The sequence below is a fragment of the Camelus bactrianus genome, unplaced genomic scaffold, assembly GCF_048773025.1.
Source record: "Camelus bactrianus isolate YW-2024 breed Bactrian camel unplaced genomic scaffold, ASM4877302v1 HiC_scaffold_27, whole genome shotgun sequence".
Taxonomy (NCBI): Eukaryota; Metazoa; Chordata; class Mammalia; order Artiodactyla; family Camelidae; genus Camelus; species Camelus bactrianus.
The window spans coordinates 976,096-1,002,104 of NW_027413941.1; the positions used below are offsets into that span (position 1 = coordinate 976,096).

The 26,009-nt window shown below is 38.4% G+C and overlaps 1 protein-coding gene across 1 annotated transcript in view; it reads right to left on the reverse strand.

Annotated features, from left to right (window-relative positions):
- LOC141576725 (uncharacterized) overlaps positions 1-25,669 on the reverse strand; it is a 32,506-nt gene extending 6,837 nt beyond the window's left edge. Inside the window, exons 1-4 of the mRNA XM_074360143.1 lie at positions 25,052-25,669; positions 9,165-9,996; positions 8,045-8,196; positions 6,716-7,357 (exon numbers count right to left, since the gene is read on the reverse strand). Coding sequence (XP_074216244.1) covers positions 9,211-9,996; positions 25,052-25,669 — 1,404 coding nt within the window. The 3' untranslated portion in view covers positions 6,716-7,357; positions 8,045-8,196; positions 9,165-9,210. The remainder of the gene's footprint in view (positions 1-6,715; positions 7,358-8,044; positions 8,197-9,164; positions 9,997-25,051) is intronic.
- Positions 25,670-26,009: the final 340 nt, after the last annotated feature.

A 26,009-nucleotide genomic window follows, 5' to 3' on the forward strand; every position in this document is an offset into this window, starting at 1 on the left:
AAAACACACTAAAACCAGAAAGCACAGCACCAGAAAAGTAGCTGTGACCACACAAACCTGCCACACAACCCAGGCCATTTCAGCACGGGCAACGGGAGAGCTCCAACTCCAATCAGCCCAGCTACAACCCACCTTCGATTTTACCAAGTTTGGAAAGTGATTTCCTCTCTCCATGCATAATTAGCACTGACTTCACAGGAGTCTAAACGAAGTGCTCATGGCAGCACCTGGCATGGGGAACGTACTCAGTGAAAGTGCATTATTATCACTAAAATCATCAGCATGTACCAGTGAGAAACTCACCTACTGAAGAGAAAGTCTCTGAACAAAGACTATGAGACAAAATCAAATTCCATTGTCAAGCCAAGGGACATCTAAAACAAGGTGCCTCAGAGAGGTGCACAGTTGTCACAGCTTCCAAGATCAGAAACAACATAACTGCACATAACAAGGAACTGATTACACAGATTAGGTCACATCCATAAAATGTAACACTTTGCAGCAATTAAAAAGGATGGGCAGTGTGTCTGCAGATATGAAACAATATCTACTATAAATTTGCTACATGAAAATAGGCCTCTCCATACATACATATTCTTAAATATACTTCTGTATCTACAACATTTTTTTAAAAAGCAAGGTGTATGAGGGAGAGAAATGAGGAGCTGTTTATGGGCACAAAGTTTTGATCTTGCAACATGGAAAAGTTCTAGAGTTCTGTTACACCACAATATCAATGTAGGTAACGTTACCAAATGATATATTTAAAACTGTGTTTAGTGGGTAAATTTCATATATTTCAAATTATAATTTCTAAAATTTTTAAAGTAAAAATCAAAATGTACCATAGTATGTCAATTTTGTTACCATTTTATGAAGTAAGTTTATGTATAATCCATGTGCCTGCACATAATTATTGCTGGTTAAGCACCAGTAAAGTTGGTTTCCTCCAGGAAGGGGATCTGGAAGGCAACACAGAAGTGGGAAGGAGACACTCTTGCACTGGAAATCCTACTGCACCTTTTGAATTCTGTGCTGTGTGTATGCTAACTCTTCAAGCAAATAATCAAATCTGGCTATCAACTAGCTGGGGGCTTTAGTTTATACTCCTGTCTGATACAAAGCTCAAACATCATGCCCCAAGTAAGTTTTAATTACTCTGATTAGAATCAATACACTCCCTGAATGGGAGAGAGAAAGCAATCTTAAGACATAGACAAGAAATAATAAAGTCATCAAAAGCAGATTGTAAGTAAGTGATCTAAACGTTATTCAACAACACATTACTTATTTTAATGTGCCTACCTCAAGGGGCTGAGATCAAATTAGTTAATACCTTAATGTTCCCAGTACACATTTAGCACTGTGTTAGTGATTACTATATCAGATTTTTTTTTTTTAGTTTTCTTTCATTTAAAGCACACGAAGAATAGCTGTGGATTCCAATATTTAGGTTACAATATATCTCCTTATGGCACCTCCTATCAACCTGAAAAACAGGCCTAATAACTACCTACCCCACAATTGTCTGTGGGATTAAATAAGTGAGTTAATTCATGCAAATGCTTGGTGGGGAGAGGGCTGGGCCTTTAGCAAGTGCTGAATATATCAACAATCAACTGTAATATCAAGAATATATCTCAGGCCAGAAGAAATTGAATGTATTAACTCCAGAGACCTAGAGTCTTCTCTTACCTTGAAGAGGAATCCAAGCACCTTAATAAGTTAATTTTATAAACATAACATTTAAACTGATTAGAGGGGGGAATAGGATGAAGAGAGGAAGGCTAGAAAGGTATGCAAAGTGAGAGCATAGTCATGCAATGTTTCCTTCCTGCCTGGTTTAAAAAAAAAAAAATGTGAGCCTATAGAAGGCATTCCAACAAGAAGTAGATTAACCCTGGCTCTGGATTCTTCCTGGGTTTAATTTCAGTGTCAAGTGATGTTCCAAATAAATCCCAGATGAATGAAAAATATATATAAACATCAAAGGAAAGTAGGTTTACTTACATAAAAATTTACAATTATAGATGTTCAAAAACATAACCTACAAAAAATCAAGTGAGAAAAAGTATCTGCTTATGACAAAAAATTCGTATCTGTTATATGAAAGAGTTCACACCATAAACAGATTGTGGCCATACATACAACAGAATATTATTCAGCCCTAAAAAAGGAAGGAAATTCTGACACATGCTACAATGTGGCTGAACCCTGAAGACCTTATACCAAGTGAAATAAGCCAGTCATGAAAGGACTAATACTGGATGATTCCACTTATATGAGGACCCAGAATAGTTACAGTCATAGAGACAGAGGGGGGATGGTGGGGGCTAGGGCTGGGAGAGGGGGAAAGAGAGTTATTCTTTAATGTGGACAGAGTTTCAGTTTGGAAGATGAAGAAGTTCCTGAGATGGATGGTGGTGATGGTTGCACAACAATGTCAATGTACGCAACTCACCAAACTGTACATTCAGAAATGGTTAAAATGATAATTTTTATGGTATATGCATTTTATCACAAAAGAAAAATTTAAGTAGAATAAAGTTCAAAGAAATCATAGCAACAATAAAAGCAATAAAACACTGATATGTACAAAACCCAGGACATGAATAGGCAATTCACAAAGGAGAAAATACAACTAATAAGTACATGAAAAACTGTTTAAGATCAAAGGTATTCAAACTGCAAATTAAAAAGTCAAATAATCAAAAATGATATTAATCAATCCTAAGAGTTCAAATAATGTGGCTTCTTGTACATTGAAGATTTCAGTGTGAAATGGTATACCAGAGATTCAAAATTATTAACACATCTGGACCTCCAAATTATATATATATATAATTTTTATATTCTTAATATAAAAATGCTCTAAATATAGAAAAAAATGTGCAAATATTAATTTATGTTATGTCTTACAAAACCAAGAAACTGGAAACAAAAGTAAACATCTAAAAATAGTGGGGCTGCTAAACAGACAGGAAACAACCACTGGATACATGGTTGCATGACCATTAAAGCGAGGATTATGAAAACCGTGCAAGAAAATGGGGGAGAGGGATGGAGGACACAATATTGAATGCAAAATCATATAAAAACATGAGTGAAAAGATTAAGTATAGCTATACTGAATGTTAATATTTATGATAATGGGATAGGAGTGTGAAAAGCCCCACAAGAATCTTCCAAATTTTCTAAATCGCACTTATAGTTCTATAATAAGAAAAAAAAAATTCATTACAAGTGTTGTGAAACCCTGAGTTACAGCCCGTGTGCGAAGGCCACAGAAACTCCCAATACAATTTCCTGGTTTATTAGTCCACAGGCAGAGAAGCTAACAGAAGAAAGGCTTCACCCCAGGGCAGAAGCCACAGCACATCCTGGTGTGGCTTTTCCCTAGCCTGTTGGCTCTGTAACGTGGAAAACACTTTCCATATCCAACCACAGTTGTGAAGACAGCTGAATTCTTGATCTGCCACTGTCTTCATACCTGTAGTCACATCATTGTGGCAGGCACTGCAATTTCCCTACCCAGTATCTATTCTGCCTTCTGCCTTAATGACAGACCACTGATCAATCACAGGCCCAGAAAACAGCATTTCCCAGACTTCCTGGTGTACAGGGATGGCTAAGTAAGTTCTGGCCAATAAGAAGCAAAAGTTGTTGGATGTGTCTTCTGGGAAAGCTCCTTACAAGTTTGAAGGTAGACTCATGTAGTAGACCCACTTCTGCTCTTAACTCCTTCTTTCCTGGAATATGGAGGTGATGACTGGAGCTGCAGCAGCTAACTTGTGATCTAAGGCAATCTTAGAATGGAAGCCATATGCTAAATATACTAGAGAACACAGATCCCTAATGACACCAGAAACCTGACATACCAGCACTGCCCTCCCTGCTACAAATGAGTTTAAGAAAAATAAAACCTTTAACTTGCTTAAATCACTGATTTTTACACTTTAGTACTTGCTGCCAAACAATTCACCATCTGTGAAGAACTAACATTAAAATCTATACACTTCCATTAAGAGAATGTTTACAATAAAATTAGGTTCTCCTGGCTCCTGAATCAAATTCAGCATTATTAAAGACACATTCTTCTGGGTTCTCAGAACCATAATCATAAATCTATGTTTTCCTCAATCCTCCTTTTCTCCTATGTTTACCACCAGTAATTGTTCCTTTAGAGGACTAATTTAAATAAAACCTTTCAAAACCATTATTTATATATAACGAGATCTAAATTGGAGATATCAAGTTTTTCTTATTTTTTAAATACTGAAGTATATGATTAAAACTTCACATGAATGCAAGTTACATAAGCATTTTATTCATAATAATGGTAAAATATCATCAAGTATTAATTCAAAAATGAATAATTAGTCAGTACTATAAAAATCAATCCATATTTCTGGATAAAGAAAGCAAGCTGAACACATGCAACTAATATTGCTCCAGTCCCAAACCTCTCCATAACTGCAGTAAAGAAACATTTTTAAAAACATAAATCCTCAAGGAAGGGCAAGTAGGAGTGGAGATGACAATATACTGAAAATGGGAAGAACACGGGCCAGCAGTAACAGACTCAGCAGCGCCAAGGATGTCCAGCTCCACACCGGCCAGTGCTAGTGTACAGGACAGAGCAGGTCTCAGCCACCCTCATGAACCAGGAAGGGAGTTACTGCGGTAAGCCAGGACAAGCCACATGTCATGGTGATTATTATGTGTCAGCTTGACTGGGCTAAGGGGTACCCCGAGAGCTGGTAAACCATTCTTTCTGGGGTGTGTCTGAGAGGGTGTCTCTGGAAGAGCTTAGCATGCAGCAGACTGAGTAAGGAGACCTGCCCTTGCCAATGTGGGTGGGCAGCACACAGGCTACTGAGGACTTGATTGGAACAAAAGGATGAAGGAAGGATGATCCTCCATCCCTGAGCTGGGACACACATCTTTCCTGCTCTCAGGTGGATGGCAGAGCTCCTGGTTCCCAGCATCCTTGGGCAGCACTGCTGCTTGCTTTTTCTCCCCTGATTCATATTCAAAAAGGTTTGCAAATCTCCTCTACAGTTACAATTCAATTTCCCTTCAAGAGCACTGCAGTTCTTTAGAATATATGATTCTGTCTTGAACTCTGGGCAATTCAGTATTAGAGAAAAGAGTGTGGTTCCCATTTGCTATCTGTTTAGTCCACGTGACCAACATGAGTTGAGTCTCTGAAACTCCTTGAAAAACATGAGCCCTACTGAGCTCATTCCCACCATGGATGTGCAGATGTCTGTCATGGCAGTCAGAAGGGACAATTTCATAGGCTACTGAGGGAACTTTAATTTAAAACTTTTAGACTCTTTTACACCAAGAAGCCATTAGCTGATGTAGTGGTTCAGTAAATGTCTTCAATGAATTTCTGGACATGGCCACAAATCCCTGTACCTGCTTCACTCCCCTTCAATTATCCCATTAACTGATGAGGAAGGACATAAGCCTGAGATAAAACCACCCTTCTCATAACTTCCTCTGTCACATCATGCAGCAAACACACCTGCTAACTTCAAAGTACAATAAATGTAACACAATATTTTCTTATGTTTAATGTAATAAACAATTATTTTTGAACATTCACTTCAGATACTCATTTTTGGCAAAGGACTTAAGCTTTTCCATATTCATACCAAACACCTCCAGTTCGTTCCCAGCAATTGTTTTTATTGTACTGCGGTGTATATGCCAGCTAGAGCAGAAAAATTCCTGGTAGGAAAAATTTCCTGTGGGCTGTGTCCTGGTGATTGCATTTGCTCCACGGGCCTAAGACTCAGACTCCCTCTGAGCAGAGCGGGATGGGGCAGGCAGGGAGAGGAAGCTGGGCCCCAGGCCCATGCCTGGAGTCCTATCAACAGGTAGTTATGTGACGTACGAGACAAGGGAACATGCCAAGCATTGCAGGTGGGAGTCTGTAATTTGTTTTGGCTGTAAAGACAAAGCCATTCAGACATACTGTCAGTTTCCTGGCTCCATGTATTTTACATAAACCATCATAGATACACAGGAGAGAAAATACACAGTGGCCTGTAAAACACAGTACTTGGAGGTGACAATTCCTAGTTGTGAAGATACAGACAGGAAAAAGCTTAGAGCACTTTCAAGGACTTGATTTAATAGACACAAATTATATAGATTCCACTAACTACCATAACAGCCTTGTACTTAACATATTTTAAGCCAGATAATTCTAAAGAATATTCCATATTTAACATTAGAAAGAGTTATATAATTGGATCAGGGGCCATTTGACAATGCACTAGCATGGAAAAAATGCAAAGCTAAATTATGTAGGTTTTAATGTGCAGCTTATGTTACATGCAATTGCTCTCCTTAAAGTAAGTGTTTTATACATGTAATTAATTTTAACTTAAAAAGAACATAAAACAATGAAAACAGGCTCCACAATCAAGAGACACTTCTCTTCATTTCTCTGTATTGTTTTATTTCATCTGAACATGATCAATTACATCCACAATATCAGGGCCCATAACTCAGCTCAGTGTTAGAGTGAGATTTAACCTTGGCAAAACAGCACCTTGACTCAGCTCCCTCTGCTGTAAGAAGCAAAGGTCAGAGCCATCCAGTTATTTCAGGAGGACACCTAACTACACAGGTGGTTTCCTACCAAAACCCATTCCTCCCTCCTCATTCCTTGCTGCTGGAGGCCGGTTTAGGTACTTACCTCTTGGGGCCAGGTGATAAGATGTGGTCCCCTCACCAGCAACAGGAGAGAATCTTGACTCATCAAAATGTAACAAAGTAATTTTGTTCCCCTCTAGGGCCCACACTGGGCATGGACAGACAGGGCAAATCTGCTAGGAAGGTTTCTGAGGAAGAGAGTCTTAATTCTAAAACTCTGAAAGTAAATAGACCAAGAGTCAGCACAGGAACTTGGGCAGCCACCCTGGGGCCTGAGGGGAAGCAGCACAAGAGGCCAAACAGGTGAATTAGGCTGGGTTCTCACCTCCATCTCTGAGCTGCTCAAGTAACCAGTCCTGAGTGGCCTGACACTGGCATCCTGTTTTGTGGGATAATAAGCCCTCTTTGGTTTTGGACATTTTGTTTGAGCCTTCTGTTATTTGCCCAAAAAGCACTCCAACTCATACAAAGAGCTTTAGTGGGAATTAAAAACTCCCCAGGGAAGAATATTCTGGGTTTAAAATCTAAGCAACCCAGAATCCACAGGGCTCTTCTCTCAGTCCCAGTTACTCACCATCAAAAAGTGATGGCCCTCAGGTTCAGCTCAGGGAAAATTAAAAATAACTTGTTCCATGAACCTCTCCATTAGATCCCAGTCTTCAATTATTCCATGTCTTATTGGCCACTAAAGCAAGAGAAATCAAACTATGTCAAGCTTCAGTCCATGTCAGTAAGAGCAACAGTTTTAAAAACACTGGCCCAGAAGAGACTGAGTTATTAGAGAAAACAGGTCCTTTGCACTGGGTGAATGTTAATTTATGTAAAGAAATAACAGGCACTTTACCAGAAATATTAAGTTATATTATCATTTATATTCTACTTCACATCTCTAAGTACAAAGTATCATCTTAACAGTGAAGTAATAGATGCAAAAGTACAGCTAATCCGCCATACCATTCCATTTGGAGTTTGGAGGTTTTTAGAACAAATACCTAGTTAAACAATTTTAGTGCTTCTTTTTAATTAATCAGTCTACAGCTCTTCTACATCGGACAGGTCAGTGAGTCAACCTGCAATTTTCCACAGAAGCAGATCTTGCTCTCACATGAAGCCCAGCATTCCCAGAGTCAATCCTGCATTCTGGGGTTTCTTAAATTCACTTGATTCCCCACATGAAAAATACCTTGTTCAACTAACACAACACTGTAAATCAACTATACTTCAATATTGAAAAATACCCCATTCAAAACCAACAACAACAAAACCTCTTTTCCAACACAAGAATAAAATACACAGCTCACAAGTACAATTGCTATGAAATCTACCATTTTGCATGATTCATCCTACTCTCTGTTCTTGATGATACACTTACAGAAGCAAATCCCGTTGGGGAGTTTAACTTTGTGGCATACGTGGGTTTATCTATGGCTTCATCCCTTATGAAAAAGTCCAGGTCATCAACTCCCCTCAGCACCCAACTTTGGGCTTGGTCAACCACTTTTGCTGACTCTCTGATGGCAATACCTTAGGGAGAACAACGCAAAGATTTCTGTCAGCATCCATACTCATTTCAAGGGTCAAGGAAGCATAATATAACCCCTGTGTATGTACAAGTAAATTTTCAATGTCAGGGTCTCATTGGAGTTGAGAGTGTTCACAGAAAAGATGCTATCACAGAGCACATAAAGTAATACAGAAACCTTTCTTATGTTCTGGTATTATTTTTAGTGTGGCACAAAGGAGCCTAGCTGGTCTGCTTTTAATACTGACAAAAGATGAATTACTAAATTTTTCAGTTTCATCTGAAAAAACATCCCTCATGATAGTGAAGTGAAAAGCACATATCAATCGGTTCCAAATTTTAGAATACAATGTAGAAGGACACAAAATTAAAAATATAATGTGAAAGAAGAAAATAAACTGATAAATGCTCATACACTCTCAAGTCATTTTAAAAAAACTGTGTCACACAGATTTAAAATATATTTTTATTCTTGTTACAAAATCACTAAAAGAAAAAACTGAGGTTGCTGACTAATATCTGACGAGAAAAATTCAATAATCAAACAACTGTATTATGTAAAAATATTAATGGCTTTATGATATATTATTTTAATAACAGTTTAACCATGATATTTAGGAATATTCTTATAGTTAATAATCATATGAAACTTCACTGTAGAATTTAACATCTAATGAAATGTGGAAAGCTTCATGAAGATTCAATTTTCCACTTAAATTCCTAACCCCTGGTCACACTTTGCTTTCCCATAAACTCATCTTCATCAAATTTATTCCAAAACAAATGAGTAAACATATACAACAATTTTTAAAAGTAGAGTATTTGTAGTTCCCAATTTATTAGAAATGAAGAATAACAGCAAAGCTAAGGGAGTGAATTTTAACCCTTGCCCTCAGAAAGGCAACTTGAAATAATAGCTTGAAAAGGTAGGAAAAAAAAAGAGGTACAGGACAGAAATCACTTTGCTCACCTCCTCTTCTGACTCCATCTCACTGCCGCACTTGGTCCAGAAGCTTTCAACTTACAGAAGGTGACACAAATCCAAAGCGCAGGATTTCTGCAGGACTAAGGCAGCAGGCGTGACGTGGACGTGCTGGGGGCTGAGCCCAGAGGAAGCATCCTGGGCAGAAGCAGCGGGCGTGCCAGGACCACGAGGCCGAGAGTGGGGCTGGGGAAGTCTGGAGGGCCGGGACGAACTGCGGCAACTGCAGCCACAAACACACCCGTCCCCGAACACAGACCCCGCCACCGGCGGCGCACTGACGGGCGGCGCACTGACGGGCACCGCGCAGCCACCTGTGCATACGCAGCACGTCAGAGGGCCCTGGCGGGACGGCCCGCAGCCGACCCCAAACGCCTCGCGCAGCCGAGGCGCTGCTGCAGGGCCGGCGGGAGCCCCTGCAGCCGTCTCCCCTCACCTCGCGCCCCGCTCCGCCCTGGGCGGCGGCAGCAGCTGCGGGAACCGGAGCGAGCGGGCGGCGGGCTCCGGGACTGACCGTTCGCGCCGCCCTGCGCCACGACTCGCCCTCGCCCCCGCGCCCCGGCGGGGTGGCGGCCTCCGCAGGGGCCGCGGCAGCGAGAGCCCGCCTCTGCGATGAGGTCCAAGCCCCCCTAGGCCGCGGACCTAGGACAGCGAGGGCTTCAAGAAGCGGGCGGCGTCCCTGTCCTTCCGGAGCGAGCAGGAGGACGAGGTGCTGCAGGTGGGCAGGCTTCGGTCCCTGACCAGTGGACTGGCCCAGGAGGAGGACTGGAGCCCCAGGAGGAGCCTGCCAGTGCTGCCGTGAGGGAGGCTTACCAAGAGGCTGGAGTCAAAGGAAAGTCAGGCAGACTCCTGGGAATATATGAGAACCAAGACAGAAAGCACAGGACATATGTCTATGTCCTTACTGTCACTGAAATATTAGAAGACTGGGAAGATCCTGTTAATACAGGAAGGAAGACAGAGTGGTTAAAAGTAAAGGATGCCATCAATTTCTCCAGTGTCATAAGCCTGTACATGCAGAGTATCTGGAAAAATTAAAGCTGGGTTGCTCGCCAACCAGTGGAAATTCCACAGTCCCTTCCCTTCCAGAAAGTAACACCTTGTTTGTAGCTGCTGCACAGAGAACCTCTGGGCTGCCATCCAGCATAAGATAGACAGGGTTGGAAGGACCTCTTCCACCATGTGAAATCTCATGGGCAGAGGCTTCTTTATTTTCCTTGACAAATATCTGAATGACGCTTACAAACTGAATTTGCCATGCGGGATTTTTTTAACAATCTGCTTGATTTTTAGGTGCTTTCAAATCTTCTTTAAAAAGAAAAAAGATAGTGTAAAATATTTTAATAAGCCAAAGCCATGTGGAATTTTTTTTTTTTTTAGATGCCTTAAATGTGCTCTCCCACCCAGCCCACCCACCTTGTTATTTTGGTTGGCATTTTCACTTTTTCCCCAGTATTTTTTTATCCATTTGATGTCAGTCTGTGGTTTTTGTCAGATCAACATACTTGTGGGTATATTATCCTGGTGAATTGTCTTCTCATTCACAATATTAACATATTCAATGAATCCATTTGTCAACTCATTTATCTCAATTTTCACAACTGGTACTATGTCACTAGCTACTTGATATGGCCAATTCCCCTGTAACTCAATAGTCCTTTAATACAGAGTTTAACTCTATAGAGCTGGTGAGTTTTAGGCAGTTACTGTAAGCAAAATGCATGTAGTAGATATCTTATCATGGAACCTGTATTCATGGAATTGAATTAGGGTGCTCAGTTGCCAATTCCCTTTATTCATAATCTCTCTTTACACAGAACACACAAGAACCATATTTCCCTCAATGTAAATTGCTGCTTTTAAATATATATTTTCAGTTTGAATTTAGTGACATCTCTTCAGTTAAACTTGCTGGTTACCAGTAAACACCTTAAATAGCAGTCAGTGGTGACTGCATCAGAATTGAGTAAAATGGCCTTCTTGTTCACCTGTTACAGACCTAGGTTTTTAGGGTGCCTCGGAATGTCTCATCTTTTATAGGTGGTCAGCAGGTAGGTACTATTTATCATGTAACTAATTACTGGGACACTGGAATGTACCTAAGAATTATTTTGTCTTATTTTTATATTCACATAAATCCAAGAATCCTATCTAAAACACATAAATACCTAATCTGAAATGCCTGTACTTCCTCAACCAAGTCAGAGATGAGATGGGGCAAGTAAAAGGTGGTTCTCTATGTAGATATTAGCTTTTTGTAAAGATCATAACTGTTGAGTATAAAGTAGGAAGAAGCATCGTTAGACATTTGTTGTACAAATTGTTAACCTTTAAAAATATAATTGCTGCTGAAAATAGTGCTGTTATAAGGAAAATCAGTGCCACCATTTTGAAACTGGGCTCTTGTGCCATAAAAGCAGCTGAGCTAAATACGAGTATTAGTTCACAAATTAAGGCTGCCAAAGGAATAAGACAGAAAAACTTTAAACCACTGACATTTCATTCTAAATTATGTAGTGTGATCAGACATGATCTTCCAGAATTTTTATATTTTTCTTTGTACAGAGGTTATGTTTTCTGGGTGTTTTTTTTTTTTTAAGGAAATACTTAAAAATCCCACAGATTGACACTTGTTATCAATCTTCAGTGAACTAAGTTTTTCCTCAGTAATCTCTGAAGTTTCTTTAAATTATATACTTAACACAGAAGATAAATTGATTGTATTTGTACATAACACTGTGTCCACCTGAAATGTCACAATTACTGGGGGGCCTGGGTATGTTGTACATTGATATTCTTACAGGTAATAATGCATGAATTTCTTTTATAAACTCTTGGACTATGTATTTGATGTGTAAAATATGTACAGTATTAATGTCAACCATTTCTTAAAGGTGAGCCTATAAATATTGTTGTATCATTTTCTTTGGTCAGTAACATTTGGACCAAGTAGTGCCACTTGGGTCAGGATTTTCTTCAGTGCCATTTAGCAAAACATCTGTCTTTGGTCTATGCAACTAGCAAAATTTTGTATAATGCATCAGAATACTTCAGAGTTGTCACACTTTAAATTTCACATGAGGGGTTCTTCACTATTCTTGAACTCAGCCCACTGAAGCTAGAGGAAAGGCCCTGAGGATATTTATTTCTGTTAAGAGAAAAAAGCCTACATTTGCAGGCTCAACAATTGAATCTACTACAGATAAAAAATAGTGTCTACTCTCTCAGTCCCTCAAAGTTTACAGAGTGTTGGGACTTTCATTTGTGCTGCTTTCTGTTGGGTAGTTGGATAAAACTGGGCAGCTAAAATTTTCAGTCCCAAGTGCCTACTAAATTAAATAAAAAGAGGTTGTAAATTGACTTGCAGACACAAAGTAGCAAGTATCCTACATGTTTGATTTTGAGTTTTCTTAATTTCTTTTTTTTTTTTTTTGTAAACAGGTGAAATTTTTCAACTAGGCACATGCCATTCAATTTTCTGTCTATCCCATAGTTGTATAAAGTAGCAAAACTGAAGGGGGGAATGATTGTTGTATACACTTTAAAATTGCTTTGTATGGTCTCATTTGAGATAACTGGTGTAAGAATCTTGATGTTTTATATATTTGGAAATATCAAATTAAAAAATTGAAATTAAAAAAAAATCCTCACACAGTCTGTCAGTGCAAGTTCCAGTCTATCAGTGCAAGTTCCAGACTCCATCCTCTGTGCAAGATCAAACTTAATTATGCATGGATTTAGCATTAAACTGCCAAGAGAACATGAAAGACTATCAAGAGACAAAGGCAAAAAGGTTCTTCAATTCATGACTTTACTCAAGTTCACCAAGAATTTGAGGGCAATATTTCTACTCAAAAGAAAAAAATCACCACCCTAAAGAAAAAGTGCTAATTTAGTGAGAATGAAACTACCATGCTCAAAAATTTAAATGATAACAAAATCAATCTCATCTTTCCCAAAAGGTAGATACAAGTACTCTGACCCCAAATTATAGTAGACCTGTGTTTTCATGCCCCTTAGAAATAACAACAACAAAGTGCATACATTCTGTTAACTGTTATGTGGAAGCACCTAAACCCATGAAAGTGAATAAGGGTATATAGAGCTTATACCCAAAATCTTTTGTTGACACCTATGAAAAGCAAGCTGTGGACCAAAGAGCCCTTGTGAACATGATGGAGAACCAAGTCTAGGAAAGCAGCTGTAATGAGTATCTCCAAATACTTATGGAGTATACATATTACTTATCATAAAATGAAGACTTCAGTCACCAGCACCTGTCTCCAACACACTTCAGCTTACACAGGACCCTGACTCAGGTGTACACAGAAAACACAAGAAATGTGCAGAAGATACTAAGATGGAAGGGAAAATAAATATATCAGGTAACAGGACCAACACCTAAACAGTGCAAGTGGTTACATACACATGGCATCTCCATGCACTGGAACAGCATGAGGCCATGAAAAATGATAAAGAAGTTCTTCTTGTATGAATCCAGAAGGTTCACTAAATTGCAGTGTTATGAGAAAAAAAACAGGATACAGTGTATGCAGTATGCCACCACCTGGGTAACAACGCATCTGTGTATGTCTGCTGGTATCTGTAAAGTTACCTCAGAAGGAAACACAGTAACCAGAAGCACTGTTGCCATCTAAGAGGGGAAGTGGGTGGGAGAAAGTTAATTTCACTGTAACTTCTTTTTATATCACTCAACTTGTATGTCACATGAATGTATTACCCATTCAAAGTTAATTAAATTTGGACTTCTGCTTCTGGAAAGATGGATAAACATACTTTTCCCTGCTCTTCCCACTAAGCATGGCTAGACTCCCTAGGCTTTATATTTGAAAGAAACAAAAACATGCTGAGAGTTGAAGAGAATGTGGCAGACTGGCCAGGGATCAGGACCTGAGGAACTACACAGTGGTGACTTCCTGAGTTTTCTTTTTGTCTCATGCATCCCACACTAGGTGCCAGGGAAGCCAACAACCCAGAAACGCCAATGGGAGCAAATAAAAAGTGTCCCCAGAAAACCTGCTCTCTCCAGCCAAAGGAGATGAAGGGACAGTGGAAACACAGAAAATTTACACAGTTACTGCCTGACTCCAGCCAAATATTACAGGAAGACAAGCCCCCACCTGCAATGTAGACACCACATGCGGAACGAGGACCTCCATCCCCCTCACTGCCTCCATGTTTGGGTTATGACAGGAGGCCCAGTGGAACATCAGGAATTCCACCAATGACAGTAGGGCACCCCTTGCCATCCCAGAAAGAAGGTACCTGCAGAGGCCTTGGGGGGAAGCCCGAACTCTGGTCCACAATCAGCAGTAACATGGAGCCCCTCCCCAGATGAGTGTCAGCAAAGGCCAAGATTAAAATCTGAGCTTCAAATCCTAACTGGCATTATCCCCTTCTCCCTGCTGGAGCATTAACAGAAATGACTTACTAAAACATAATATTTAAATAAGATCTGGAACCTCATAATATAATACCCAAAATGTCCAGCACTGAATAACAAAAATTCTCTCAACATAGCAAGAACCAGGAACATCTCAAGTGAAAGGAGAAAAGATAATCAATAGATAAGAACACTGGCATGACACAGGTAACAGTTACCAAACAAGACTTTAAAAGCCATCACAGAATGCTTCAGTGAGCAACTACAAACACACCTGAAACAAATGAAAGACAAACAAACAAACAAAAAAGTCAGCAAAGAAACACAAAATCACAGCAAAGGTAAAAGGCCACATGGAAATTTAGAACCAAATAACCTAATACCTGAAATAAAAATCTCAATACATGGACTCAACAGCAGAAAAGAACAGATGAATCACTGAACTTGAAGACACGACAATAGAAATTACCCAAACTGAAAAACAAAGAGAAAATAGACTGAAAAATGAACAGGGCCTCAGGGACAGATGGGCGCAATATCAATGAATATGACATTTATGCATTCTGAGTCCCAGAGAGGATAAAGCAGTAGGGCTGGAAAAGTATTCAAAGAAATAATGGCTAAAATTTTGCCAAATTTGTCATGAATGAATGAATGAATGAATAAATAAATAAATATAAATAAATAAACAAAACTAAATATTTAAGACTGAACAAATTCCAAACAGGATCTTAACCCAAAGAAATCCACTCTGACATATTATAGTTAAACACCTAAAAACTAAAGACCAAAGAAAAAATTCTGAATGCCTCCAGCAAATTTCTCATCAGAAATCAGGGAGCCCAAAAGGAAGTTACATATTTTTCAAGTGTTGAGAGAACTGCCCACTCAGAATTCTGTATTCTGCAAAAATAACCTTCAAAAATGAAGAGCAAATCAACTATTATCTATAAAATAGATAAACAACAAGGTCCTCCTGTCCAGCATGGGAATTCAGTACCTCATAATGGCCTATATATATAAAGTTGAATCACTCTGTGGTACACCAGAAAGTAACAACATTGTAGATGGACTGTACTTCAACAAAAGAAAATGTTTTTACTTTAAGTATGTATTTTTAACTGAAGTATAGTCAGCTTACAATGTTGTGTCAATAAAAAAAAAACTTTTTAAATAGCAAAATAAGGCATTCTCAGATGAACAAAACTAACAGAATTTGTCAACCAACATATCTACTCTAAAAGAATGAACAAAACAAAGAGAAAATGAAAAAAGAAGGAATCCTGGAACATCAGGAAGGAAGGAAGAACAATAAAAATAGTAAAAATATGGACAATTACACTTTCTTACTCCTTTCTGTTTGCTAAATTTTGTTTGGTAGTTGAAGCAAAAATTATAATGCTGATGCACTTCTCAGTGTGTGAAGAGGAAACATACAAGACTATCATAACAAACTGGTAAGTGTTGACACCAGCAGACTAAGAAAAGTTATGTGTATATGATGTAATGGTTACAGTAACCACTTAAAAAGATACACAAAGAGCTGTAGCACAGGGAACTATATTCAATACCTTCTAGTAGCCTATAATGAAAAAGAGTATGAAAATGAATAAATCTGTATGACTGAACTACTATGCTGTTCACCAGAAACTGACACAACATTGTAAACTGACTCAACTTCAATTAAAAAAAAAATGATACACAAAGAGAAGCACTCAAAAACACCACAGATAAGTCAAAATTAAGTTCTAAAACATTTTCAGGTAATCCACAAGAAGTCACGTAAAGCAAAACAGAGAAGTGAAAAGCAGAACAAACAGAAAAAGGACCAATCAATAACCACAATAAATCTAAGTGGTCTAAACACACCAGTTAAATAACAGTCAATTTAAAAACAATGACTGAGCTCTATGTTGTCTATAAGAAACACTTCAATTTAACAGTATAGAAACATACTTGTTTTACTACACTTCAGTTTATTGAGTTTTACAAATTGAAGGTTTGTGGCAATACAGAATCAAGCAAGTCTATCAGCATCACTTTTCCAACAGCATTTGCTCACTTTGTGTCTCTGGGTCACCATTTGGTAATTCTCAGACCACTTCAAACTGCTTTATTATTATTAATTTGTTTATGGAGATCTGTGATCAGAGATCTTTGATGTAACAACCACGACTCACTGAAGGCTCAGGTGATGGTTAGCATTTTTTAGCAATATTTTTAAACTAAGGTACATACATTGTTGTTTTAGACATAATGCTATTGCACACTTAACAGACTACAGCACAGTATACACATAACTTTTAAATGGACTGGGAAACCAAAATTTCATATGACTGGCTTTCTTGTGATATTTGCTTTATTACTGTGGTCTGGAACCAAAACCACCACATCTCCAAGGTATGCCTATATGTTGGTTAAAACTAGACAGATGAAAAAAGATATTCCACATAAACATTAATCAAAGAAAGTATGAGTGGACACATTGCTATCAGAAAAAGTAAAATTTATAGCAAAGAAAATTACCACTAACAGAGAGGGATACTAAATAATGATCAAAGGTCAATCCATCAAGAAGACATAGCAATTCTAAATGTGCATGTACCAAAGAAGAGTGCTGCACGATACATGAAGCAAAAACCGAAAGGAGAACTAGAAGAGTGCACAGTTACAGCTGCAGACTTCAATCCCTTCTCTCAGCAACTGATGGCACAAGTAGAGGGGAACTCAGCAAGGATACAGGACTCAGCAATACTATCAACATGCAGGGTCTAACCAACACGAAGAGAGTACTTCGCCCAGCAGGAGCAGAACGCACATTGTTTTCAAGTGCACAGGGGACCAAAGTAAACTTAATACTGATCATAATACAAACCTCAAAACTTTAAAAGAACTGAAACCATACAGACAATGCTTTCTGACTACAATGGAATTAACCCAGAAATCAGCAAGAGATGGGTAACGAGAAAATACCCCCAAACACTTGGAAACTAAACAACATGGTTCTAAATAATCTATGGATCAAAGAGGAAGGCTCAGGGAAACTAAAAACTATATGAACAGGATGAAAATAGAAAATACAAAATATTAAAATGCGTGGAACATAACTAAAGCAGTGCCGAAAGGAAAAATTTTAGAAAAGAGAAAAAGTCTCAAATCAATAATCTATGTTCTCACCTTAATAACCTAGAAGAAGATAAAAGTAAACCCAAAGCAAGCAAATGAAAGGAAATAAAAAGAGGAAATTAATGAAATGCAAAACAAAAAATAGAGAAAAATCAATGAATCAAGAAGACAATTCATCAAAAGTTAAAACATTTGCTCAGCAAATGACCCTGGGAAGAAGGTGAAAAGGCAAGCTATGTGATAGGAGAAAATACACACATCTGACAAAGGACTCATATCTAGTATATACCAAGAATCTTCAAAATAACAAAATTAGAGAGATGGAAACAGATGAGTGGTTGTCAGAGGTCAGGAATGGTGGAGGGGAGGGGGAGTGTGTAATTATAAAGAAATAGCGTAGGAAAGATCTTTGCGATTATGAGACAGTTCTGTATCTTGACTGTAGTGGTGATTACAGAAATCCACACACGGGATGAAATAACGGAGAACTGCACTTACATTGTACCAATGTCAAACCTCTGGTTATGATGTTGTACTATAGTTGTGTAAGATGTAACCTTTGGAGGAAACAGAAAGAAGAGTAAATACAACTTTCTAAACTCTCTTTACAACTCCCTGTGGCTCTAAAATTGTTTCAAAATAAAATATTTTAAAGACAAAAAATAGTTTTAAATGATTTAAACAAATTAAAAATTAAAACACCTCAGTTAGCTGTAATGATGAATCAAAACTAATGAGATTAAACTCAATAAAGAACAATGTAAACATTTTGAAGATTTTTTTTAAAAACATAGAATGTGTGTAACCAGAAAAGACATGCTATTCTCCAAGTGCTAAAAAGTCATCTGAAGGCAATCTAAAGAAGATTATTAGGGACCATATATCTAAGGAAGATTTCATCTAAAGATTTAGATATAAATTCTGGATCTTAAGAACACCTGCTACAGCAGTTGACAATAGTAATTTTTAAAATAAAAATATCCAATATGTTTCCCAAAAAATGTCATATATTTTACTAAACCTTTACAGAATAAATAATTCCTATCTTATATAAACAGTTTCAAAGAATAGAAAAAGAAAGCTAAAAAATTAATTTTACAAAGCCAGTAAAATTCTGATATACAAACTGGATTAAACTAGTACAAGAAAGGAAAATTATCTCACTTTTGAATATTGATACAAAAATGCCAAATATATGCAAATACAATTTAGCATGTACTTGATATTTCATAACCAATTAGGGTTTACCTCAAGAATGAAATAAAAGACTGTTCAATATTTGAAAATGTATCAATGTAATTCACCATGTTAGGAGCTTAATTATAAAAGCTATATAATCATCTTTGCAGATATACAAAAAGCCTTAAATGTCAACATCTATTCATAATAAATTTTTTTTTAAAAAAACCTTTTGGTAAACTAGGAATGCAAAGGCACTGTATTAACCTGAAAAAGCATTTCTACAAAAACCTATAGTAATCACCAGTGAAACACTAAAATCGTTATTTTTTAAGTCAGAAATACAAAAGGGCCTGCTACTCCCAAGTTCTAGCATGTGCCGCCAGGCAAAAAAAAAAAAAAAAAGTATTGGCATGAAAAGAGACACGATAACCATTATCTGCAGTACATCTTGGATGATTTTAATAGATATTGTTCAAAAAAAATTTACAGAGAGCACATAAAAAATAAGTACAGTAAAAAATGTCCAGCCTCATTAGTCATTAGGGAAATGAAAATAAAAATCACTATAAGATACAACTTCACACCTGCTAGGATGGCTAAAATGAAAAAAAAAGGACAATAACAACTTTTGGAAGGATGTGGAAAAGTTGGAACCTTCAGCTTTGCTAATGTGAATATTAAATTGTGTACCCACTCTAAATAACAGTTTGACACTTCCTCAAAATTTAAACAAAGTGTTATTCTGTGTGTAACAATTGCATTCCTAGGCATATATCCAAAAGAATAAAAACATGTCTACACACACACTATACACGAATGTTTATAGTAACCAAAAGTGAAAACAACTCAAAAAGCTATCAGTTGATGAATGGGCAAAAGCAAAATTGAATACATATATACAAGAGAATTTTTTTTTACCAATTAAAAGGAATAGAGTACTGATATATAATACAATATAAATGAATCTTGAAAACATTATAATGAAAACAGCCTCCAATTGTAGGGGTCAGTTTATATGAAAACGTCCAGAATGGCCAAATCTATTGAGACAGAAAATATGTTAGTCTTACCAGGAGCTGAGGGGGTGGGGTGCTAGAAATAACCACTAATAGCTATGGAATCCTATTATTCTAAAGTTTAATAGCTTTCATGACTGAATAATGTTGGGAATATACGAGGAATCACTAAATTGGACATTTATGGGGGTTAATTTTATCATATGAGAATTATATTTCAATAAAGTTGTTATTAAAAATAAGTTATGTATGGAGTACATAAAAATGAAAAATTAAGTTTATTAAAATAAAGCCATATATCACTTTGGCTAATGGAATCTTTATGAATTTTAAAAAATTAGAAATCTAGAAAGAATGATCAATATGTTTCTCTAAAGAAGAAACACTGAATTACAAAACACTGTAAGCTTGAAATATAATAACCCAAACTATGTATGCAAAATGAAAAAACAGATCATCAGTGCATTTGAATCCTACTTACATAGCAGCTATTATATGCCAGATAATCTAAGTAATCCATACATATTGACATATTTGATCTTATAACAAACCAATGACAAGAGACTACTACAATCCTCCCATTTTAGAGCGGGGGATACTGAGAAGTCAAGTCATCTTAGTTTCACTTGGCCCCTAGTTAGCAGAGCTAGGCTCAGACACCAGTAAGTTTCCTCCAGAGGCCGGGCTTTTAAGCCCCTACACACACTGCTGACCTTGTCAATCATGAACTGAAATAGGAATAAAGACAGGAAAGGAGAACAAAGAAGCAAGCAGAGAGAAAAATGCCCAAATCAAAGGAGGTCAAATATCCTGATAGGGCTGAAGACGAGAGGCTAGAAATACAGTGGAAATGCATGGGTAAAGGGAAGAAAAGTTGACAGATCTCCTGAGGTCAGGAAACAACAACCTGTAAACTACAGTCAAAAGTGGTGTCTTCACTGTCTCAGCAGCAGAGAATGAGGATGACCAGGAGGGGATGATGCACCTGTCTTCTTAAGCTGTGATTTGCACATTTTCAGAATCTCTTACTATAGGTGTTATTTAAAGGGTTTTGTTCATATATTTGTTAATGATTAGGATGTACCCTCTAAGAATTCTTTATTATCTTTTCCAGTTTTTAAGTATTGAGTTTACTATTTTTCATGTTTGTTCTTCAATTTTACTTTTAATGTATTACTCATCTTTTAATTTTTGTGTAGAACATTTTTGATTGGGATTTTTTTCATTCTTTATGTCAACTTTATGATTAGAAAACCCTTTTTCATTCTAATTTAATACATTTCCCAATACATTTCACTCATTCCCTTATTGTTGTAACAATTCCATCAAACCCTTTAACATTTCCTTTCAAATTTTTTTTAAGGAAGTAAGTATCCATCTTTACTTCTTTTTCTAAACTGTAACTAATTGTGTCTGCATCATTTGTTTAAGAAAACTTTCCCTCATCTGTTATTTTTTATCCCTGTATCTTTAAAATATTGTAGTATTCAGGGACTTAGCAATATCCACAAAGCATGGCTCCAAAAATCTTCTCTATTGTGTTTCTGAATTTACCTGTATTCACAACATGTGCATTTCTGTTAAAAATGGCTTCCCTCCAACTGATAGACACAGATTGATGGCAATCAAGGAAAAAAATTATTATGGGGCTGTTGAATCTAGGTCTCGAATGATGAAAATATTCTCTCCATCAAGAAAGTCAAAGAGAGGGTGAAGAGGAGGAGGGGCTGAAGAGAAAGGGAAACATCCTGTGTGTTCTGGCTTCCGTATTTAGCTCAAGAAGAATACATTCTTAATAAATATCAAACAAAATAAAATTTCTCAATGTCATATTATACAAGATTATGCATATCATGTTTCTGCAGCTCCCAGGGGGAGCTTTTGTGGACTTACAGGAAAAGCCTCATGACCTGGACAATGGGAGAAGATCTGGGGCTTAGACCCTAACAAAGACATCGCCGTGTAACACTACTGTGTGATAACACCCCCAACACCACCGTAGGCTATCATGAAAAACAGGGTTCCTGGGCAAGCACTTAGGCAGTAGAACAGAGATTCCAAACAGAAAGGCCAGAGCCATCCCTCCAGTTAACACCAAGGCAGCTAGTGCACACATGGCTGGGTATCATAAGGAAGAGGTCAAACTTCTGCAGATACCAACTCAGGATGATTCAAGTTAAAAATATTTTGAAAAATCTCACAAGCCAAAAAGAATTCTCGATGACCTGAAGTGTAACAGTAAGATAACCAGTGTGTGTAAGATAGACAAGCACACAGGGATGCAAGTATGAGAAAGCTTTTTCAAAAACAGAACAGCTCAGGGGACCACATCAGAACAAAGATGAGCCCCTTTGCTGGATGGGAATAACTGGAAACGATCATCCAAACACAAAGTATATCTGATATTTGTAATTACATTTATATATTCTTTTATCTCAAACTGCATACATGTTTTTAAAGTCTATTTTCAAATAATCTTTTAAAAATAACCCTTAAAACCTGAAATAAACAAGTTTTCCACCGTTTTCCTATATGGCTATCTAGAAAACACAGCCCTTCGCTATCTGCTATAATCAAGATCCCTTCACCCAGTGAAGTGAAAATTATCCAAGAATATAACCTTGAGAATGTTTATTAAAGTATCTTAATTTGCTATCTGTGTCATTCTGCAACAGGAAATCCCTTTAATTTAGATATTGTCTCAATCAGAATATTGTATGATCACTTCTAACTTATATATCTTTCCATGTTTTTTCCTCTTTCTTCTAAGTGGAAGCAGAATCTTCCAGACTCAACTTTACAATCACCATTCCAGACAGCATTTCTGAATAAGTCATATTTTAATATTGCCTCCCCACTTTGAATAAAGCATGGATCTTTTCACTACACTTAAAGTAAAACTCGATAAATATTTATTGATCACTTAAATATGTCAGGCACTGTGATTAAGAATTTAAATAAATAAACTTCATCCTTTAAACTATCTTTTTAAAATGCACTACTATTAGCCCCATGTTATATACAAGAAAACTGAAATATACTGATGTTAAATTAAGTTTGGGGGTCATCGACCGCTATGGGCTAAATGTGTGCCCCACCCCACAGTTCATCCGTTGAAATCCTGATGCCTGTGGGAGGTGATTAGGTTGTGAGGGTGAAGCCCCCAGGAATGGGTCAGTGCCCTTAGAAAAGAGACCCCACAGAGATCTCTCACCCATTCCATCATTTGAGAACACAGGAGAAGACTGGCTATGAGCCATAAGGTGAGGCCCTCACCCAGGACATTAACGTGCTCATACCTTGATCTTGGACTTAGCCTCAGATCTGTGAGAAAGACATTTTTGTTGTTTATGTCACTAATGTGGTAGGATTTTGTCACAGCAGCCCAGCAGAATAAGACATACGTCAAAGCAATGGTCTAAGATTGGCATCCAACCAGTCAGACTCTAGAACTGACCTGGTCTTGTGATATTACAATTACTAACCCATCTTCCTCTTTCCCAATTCTCCACTACTTTAGCGAAACATCAAAATCATCTGTTGAGTTTTTCTTTAACACAGATACATCAGTTCTACTCTTTACATCCATCTTGATTCAGCATTTCTGATCTTTTACTCTTTGATTTTCTTAGCATTCTCCCAATCTTAAACAGATGAAGTCAAATGTGTGATTGTGATGTTTAGTCACCTGGAAGAGCTACAGCCTTAGAATCGACACTTCTTATATTCAGGGACAAAATCTTGACTTATTCAGAACCCTTATTACGTCTCTATAGTCTTGCTGCTAATAGACACTCCATAAATATTTTCTCAGTGATTAAAACTTTATAGGCCTCAACACTATTAAACAGTTGCCTCAGGGTGCTAATATCTGGAAAGTCAATAGGAAATACCTAAAATAATGTATTATACTGAGTTGATTGCTAATTTTATTTTCAAGACAGCACAGAAGGGAACTGGTGGGGGGGAAGAAAATTTGTAGTACATTTCTAAAATTTTGAAAATTGTATGGCTAGTGCTAATTGACTGTAATATATTGTGTGAGAATTATAATCACAAGGTTTGACAACCTGTAGGTGATGAGCACTTTTCAGTCAGAATGTACAAGGCAGTGAACATCAGGTGTGATTACACCGGACTCCAGCAGCTGAATTTCAGACCTGTATTTAACCATAGGCGTTTGTTACTATGTAAAAGATAAATTCTGTCTGTTACAATGTGGTCAATTGTAAATTTAAGTTTATTTTCCCATTTCATATTAGGTTTGTACTCACGGTTCTAAATTACATGGTCTCCACATATTAGTACACTTTAAATGCAGTTTTCTATGTAACATGCATTGCTTTCATATACAGTGTCATTAAAGTCGTTTCCTTTCTAAGTTTCATTATGTCAGTATGCTTTTTACTTTGTAATATTGTGAAAACAATTTTCCTAGCTTTTAATGTGCACACAATATATGTTTATAAAATAGCAATAAAAGTAATTTAGGCAAGCTTCTAATTATTGAAGGTCACAGAAATACTATTATCTAAAAATTTATGTGATTTTCTAAAAATTATGGCAATTTCTTACTGGCCTATTTACTTAGATATTTAATCTTTCATCAATAAATAGCACAGTGAAATATAAATTAAATATATAAATTGAATTTGATAGATACATTACTCTTAACACCTTTCTTTCCTAAAGTAAAAAATTTCATGTATCAATTCAAAGAAACACAGCAGAAAACGAAATGTACAGGAATTAAAATTCTTATTTCAAATTGGTAGCAAACAAAAAGTGAAGCAACTGCGTTATCAGGTAGAAAAGCTACCACCAGGCGGCGCAGCTGAGCCCCCAGCCAGGATTGGCGGCGCGCTTCGCCTCGCGAGCGCCACGCTGGGTGACTGGGAGCGGGACCGCTGCCCTTTGCGCCTGGGCTGGCTGCCGTGGGGCGCCAGCTACCGGCTGGGGTGGGGGCTGGTTTTCTTTCTATCGGGGAAGGCCGCTGGAGAGAGGGGAGGGAGGACAGGGGGTGGGAGCGGCGGGAGGGCAGCCGGAGAGCAGGGCGAGGAGGCGGTAAGGGGAGGGGAGGGGCCGCGCGAAGCTGGGGCCAGGCCGGGAGGGGTGCGGGGAGGGTTGGGACCGAGAGAGAAAGTAACTCCAGGACGAGACCGGAGCGTCTCGCGCCGCGGGCACAGGCGGCGTGGCTGCGCCCGAGCCTGTGCCGCCGCTCCCGATCCAACGTAAGCCCGGCGCGGGCGCCACCGTTCATCGATGCGCACCCCTGTCCCTAACGTGGCTGCGACGCCCAGAAAGTCGCCCAGCCGTGATTCGTACCTGGGCAGGGGCGGCGGGACACGCGGAGCGGGGACATCCAGCGTCAAGGCCTGGTGTGGAAGAGGGGACTGCCCACGTGGCCAGCCCTGGCCCCGGTAGAACCTCTCCAGGCAGGTTGGGGGCTCAGATCCTGGCACGCTGGCCTCAGTGCAGGGCTGGCGAGTATCCGGTGTCCAAGCCGGGCTCCCGGAGCTGGGGCTTTGGGCTGACTGGGCCCAGCTTGGTGTCCAAGTCAGAGAGAGAAAAGGTCTCCAGCGGGACAGATGTGCGTCCTCTGCCGCCCACCCGCGAGTCCGAATTGGAGCGGGAGGGGCTGGCGCGCTGCTGGTCGTGCCAAGCGTGCGGGATCTAGAGCCCCAGGGGGGCACCTGGGAGACGTGATCGCCCCTCGGGAACCCCGCTGCCCGCGGGCATCCCCGGATCTGGACCGCGCACCGCATACACTCGCAAACAGCCCCCTCCCCCGGAGCTGGAGCGTGCTTCCCTCCCTCGTCCCCAACCCCTGACTGCAGAAAGATAAGCTTCAAATTTTCACTCCGTGTCTCATATGTGCCTGAAGGTATTTAACTGCACGAGTGAATAACAGCATTAGTTTCAATTTCTTTTTAATCCCTGCAACAATAAACTTTGAGAACAACAACAAAAGAAAACTAAAACCAAAAGTATGAAAATTCTATGTGACAATATTATTTGATGGTACATGTAATTAGTTAGATTAATTTTATTTCACTTAAGGAAACAATACTGTTAAAAAATTTCTATTAACATGCATAATAAAAA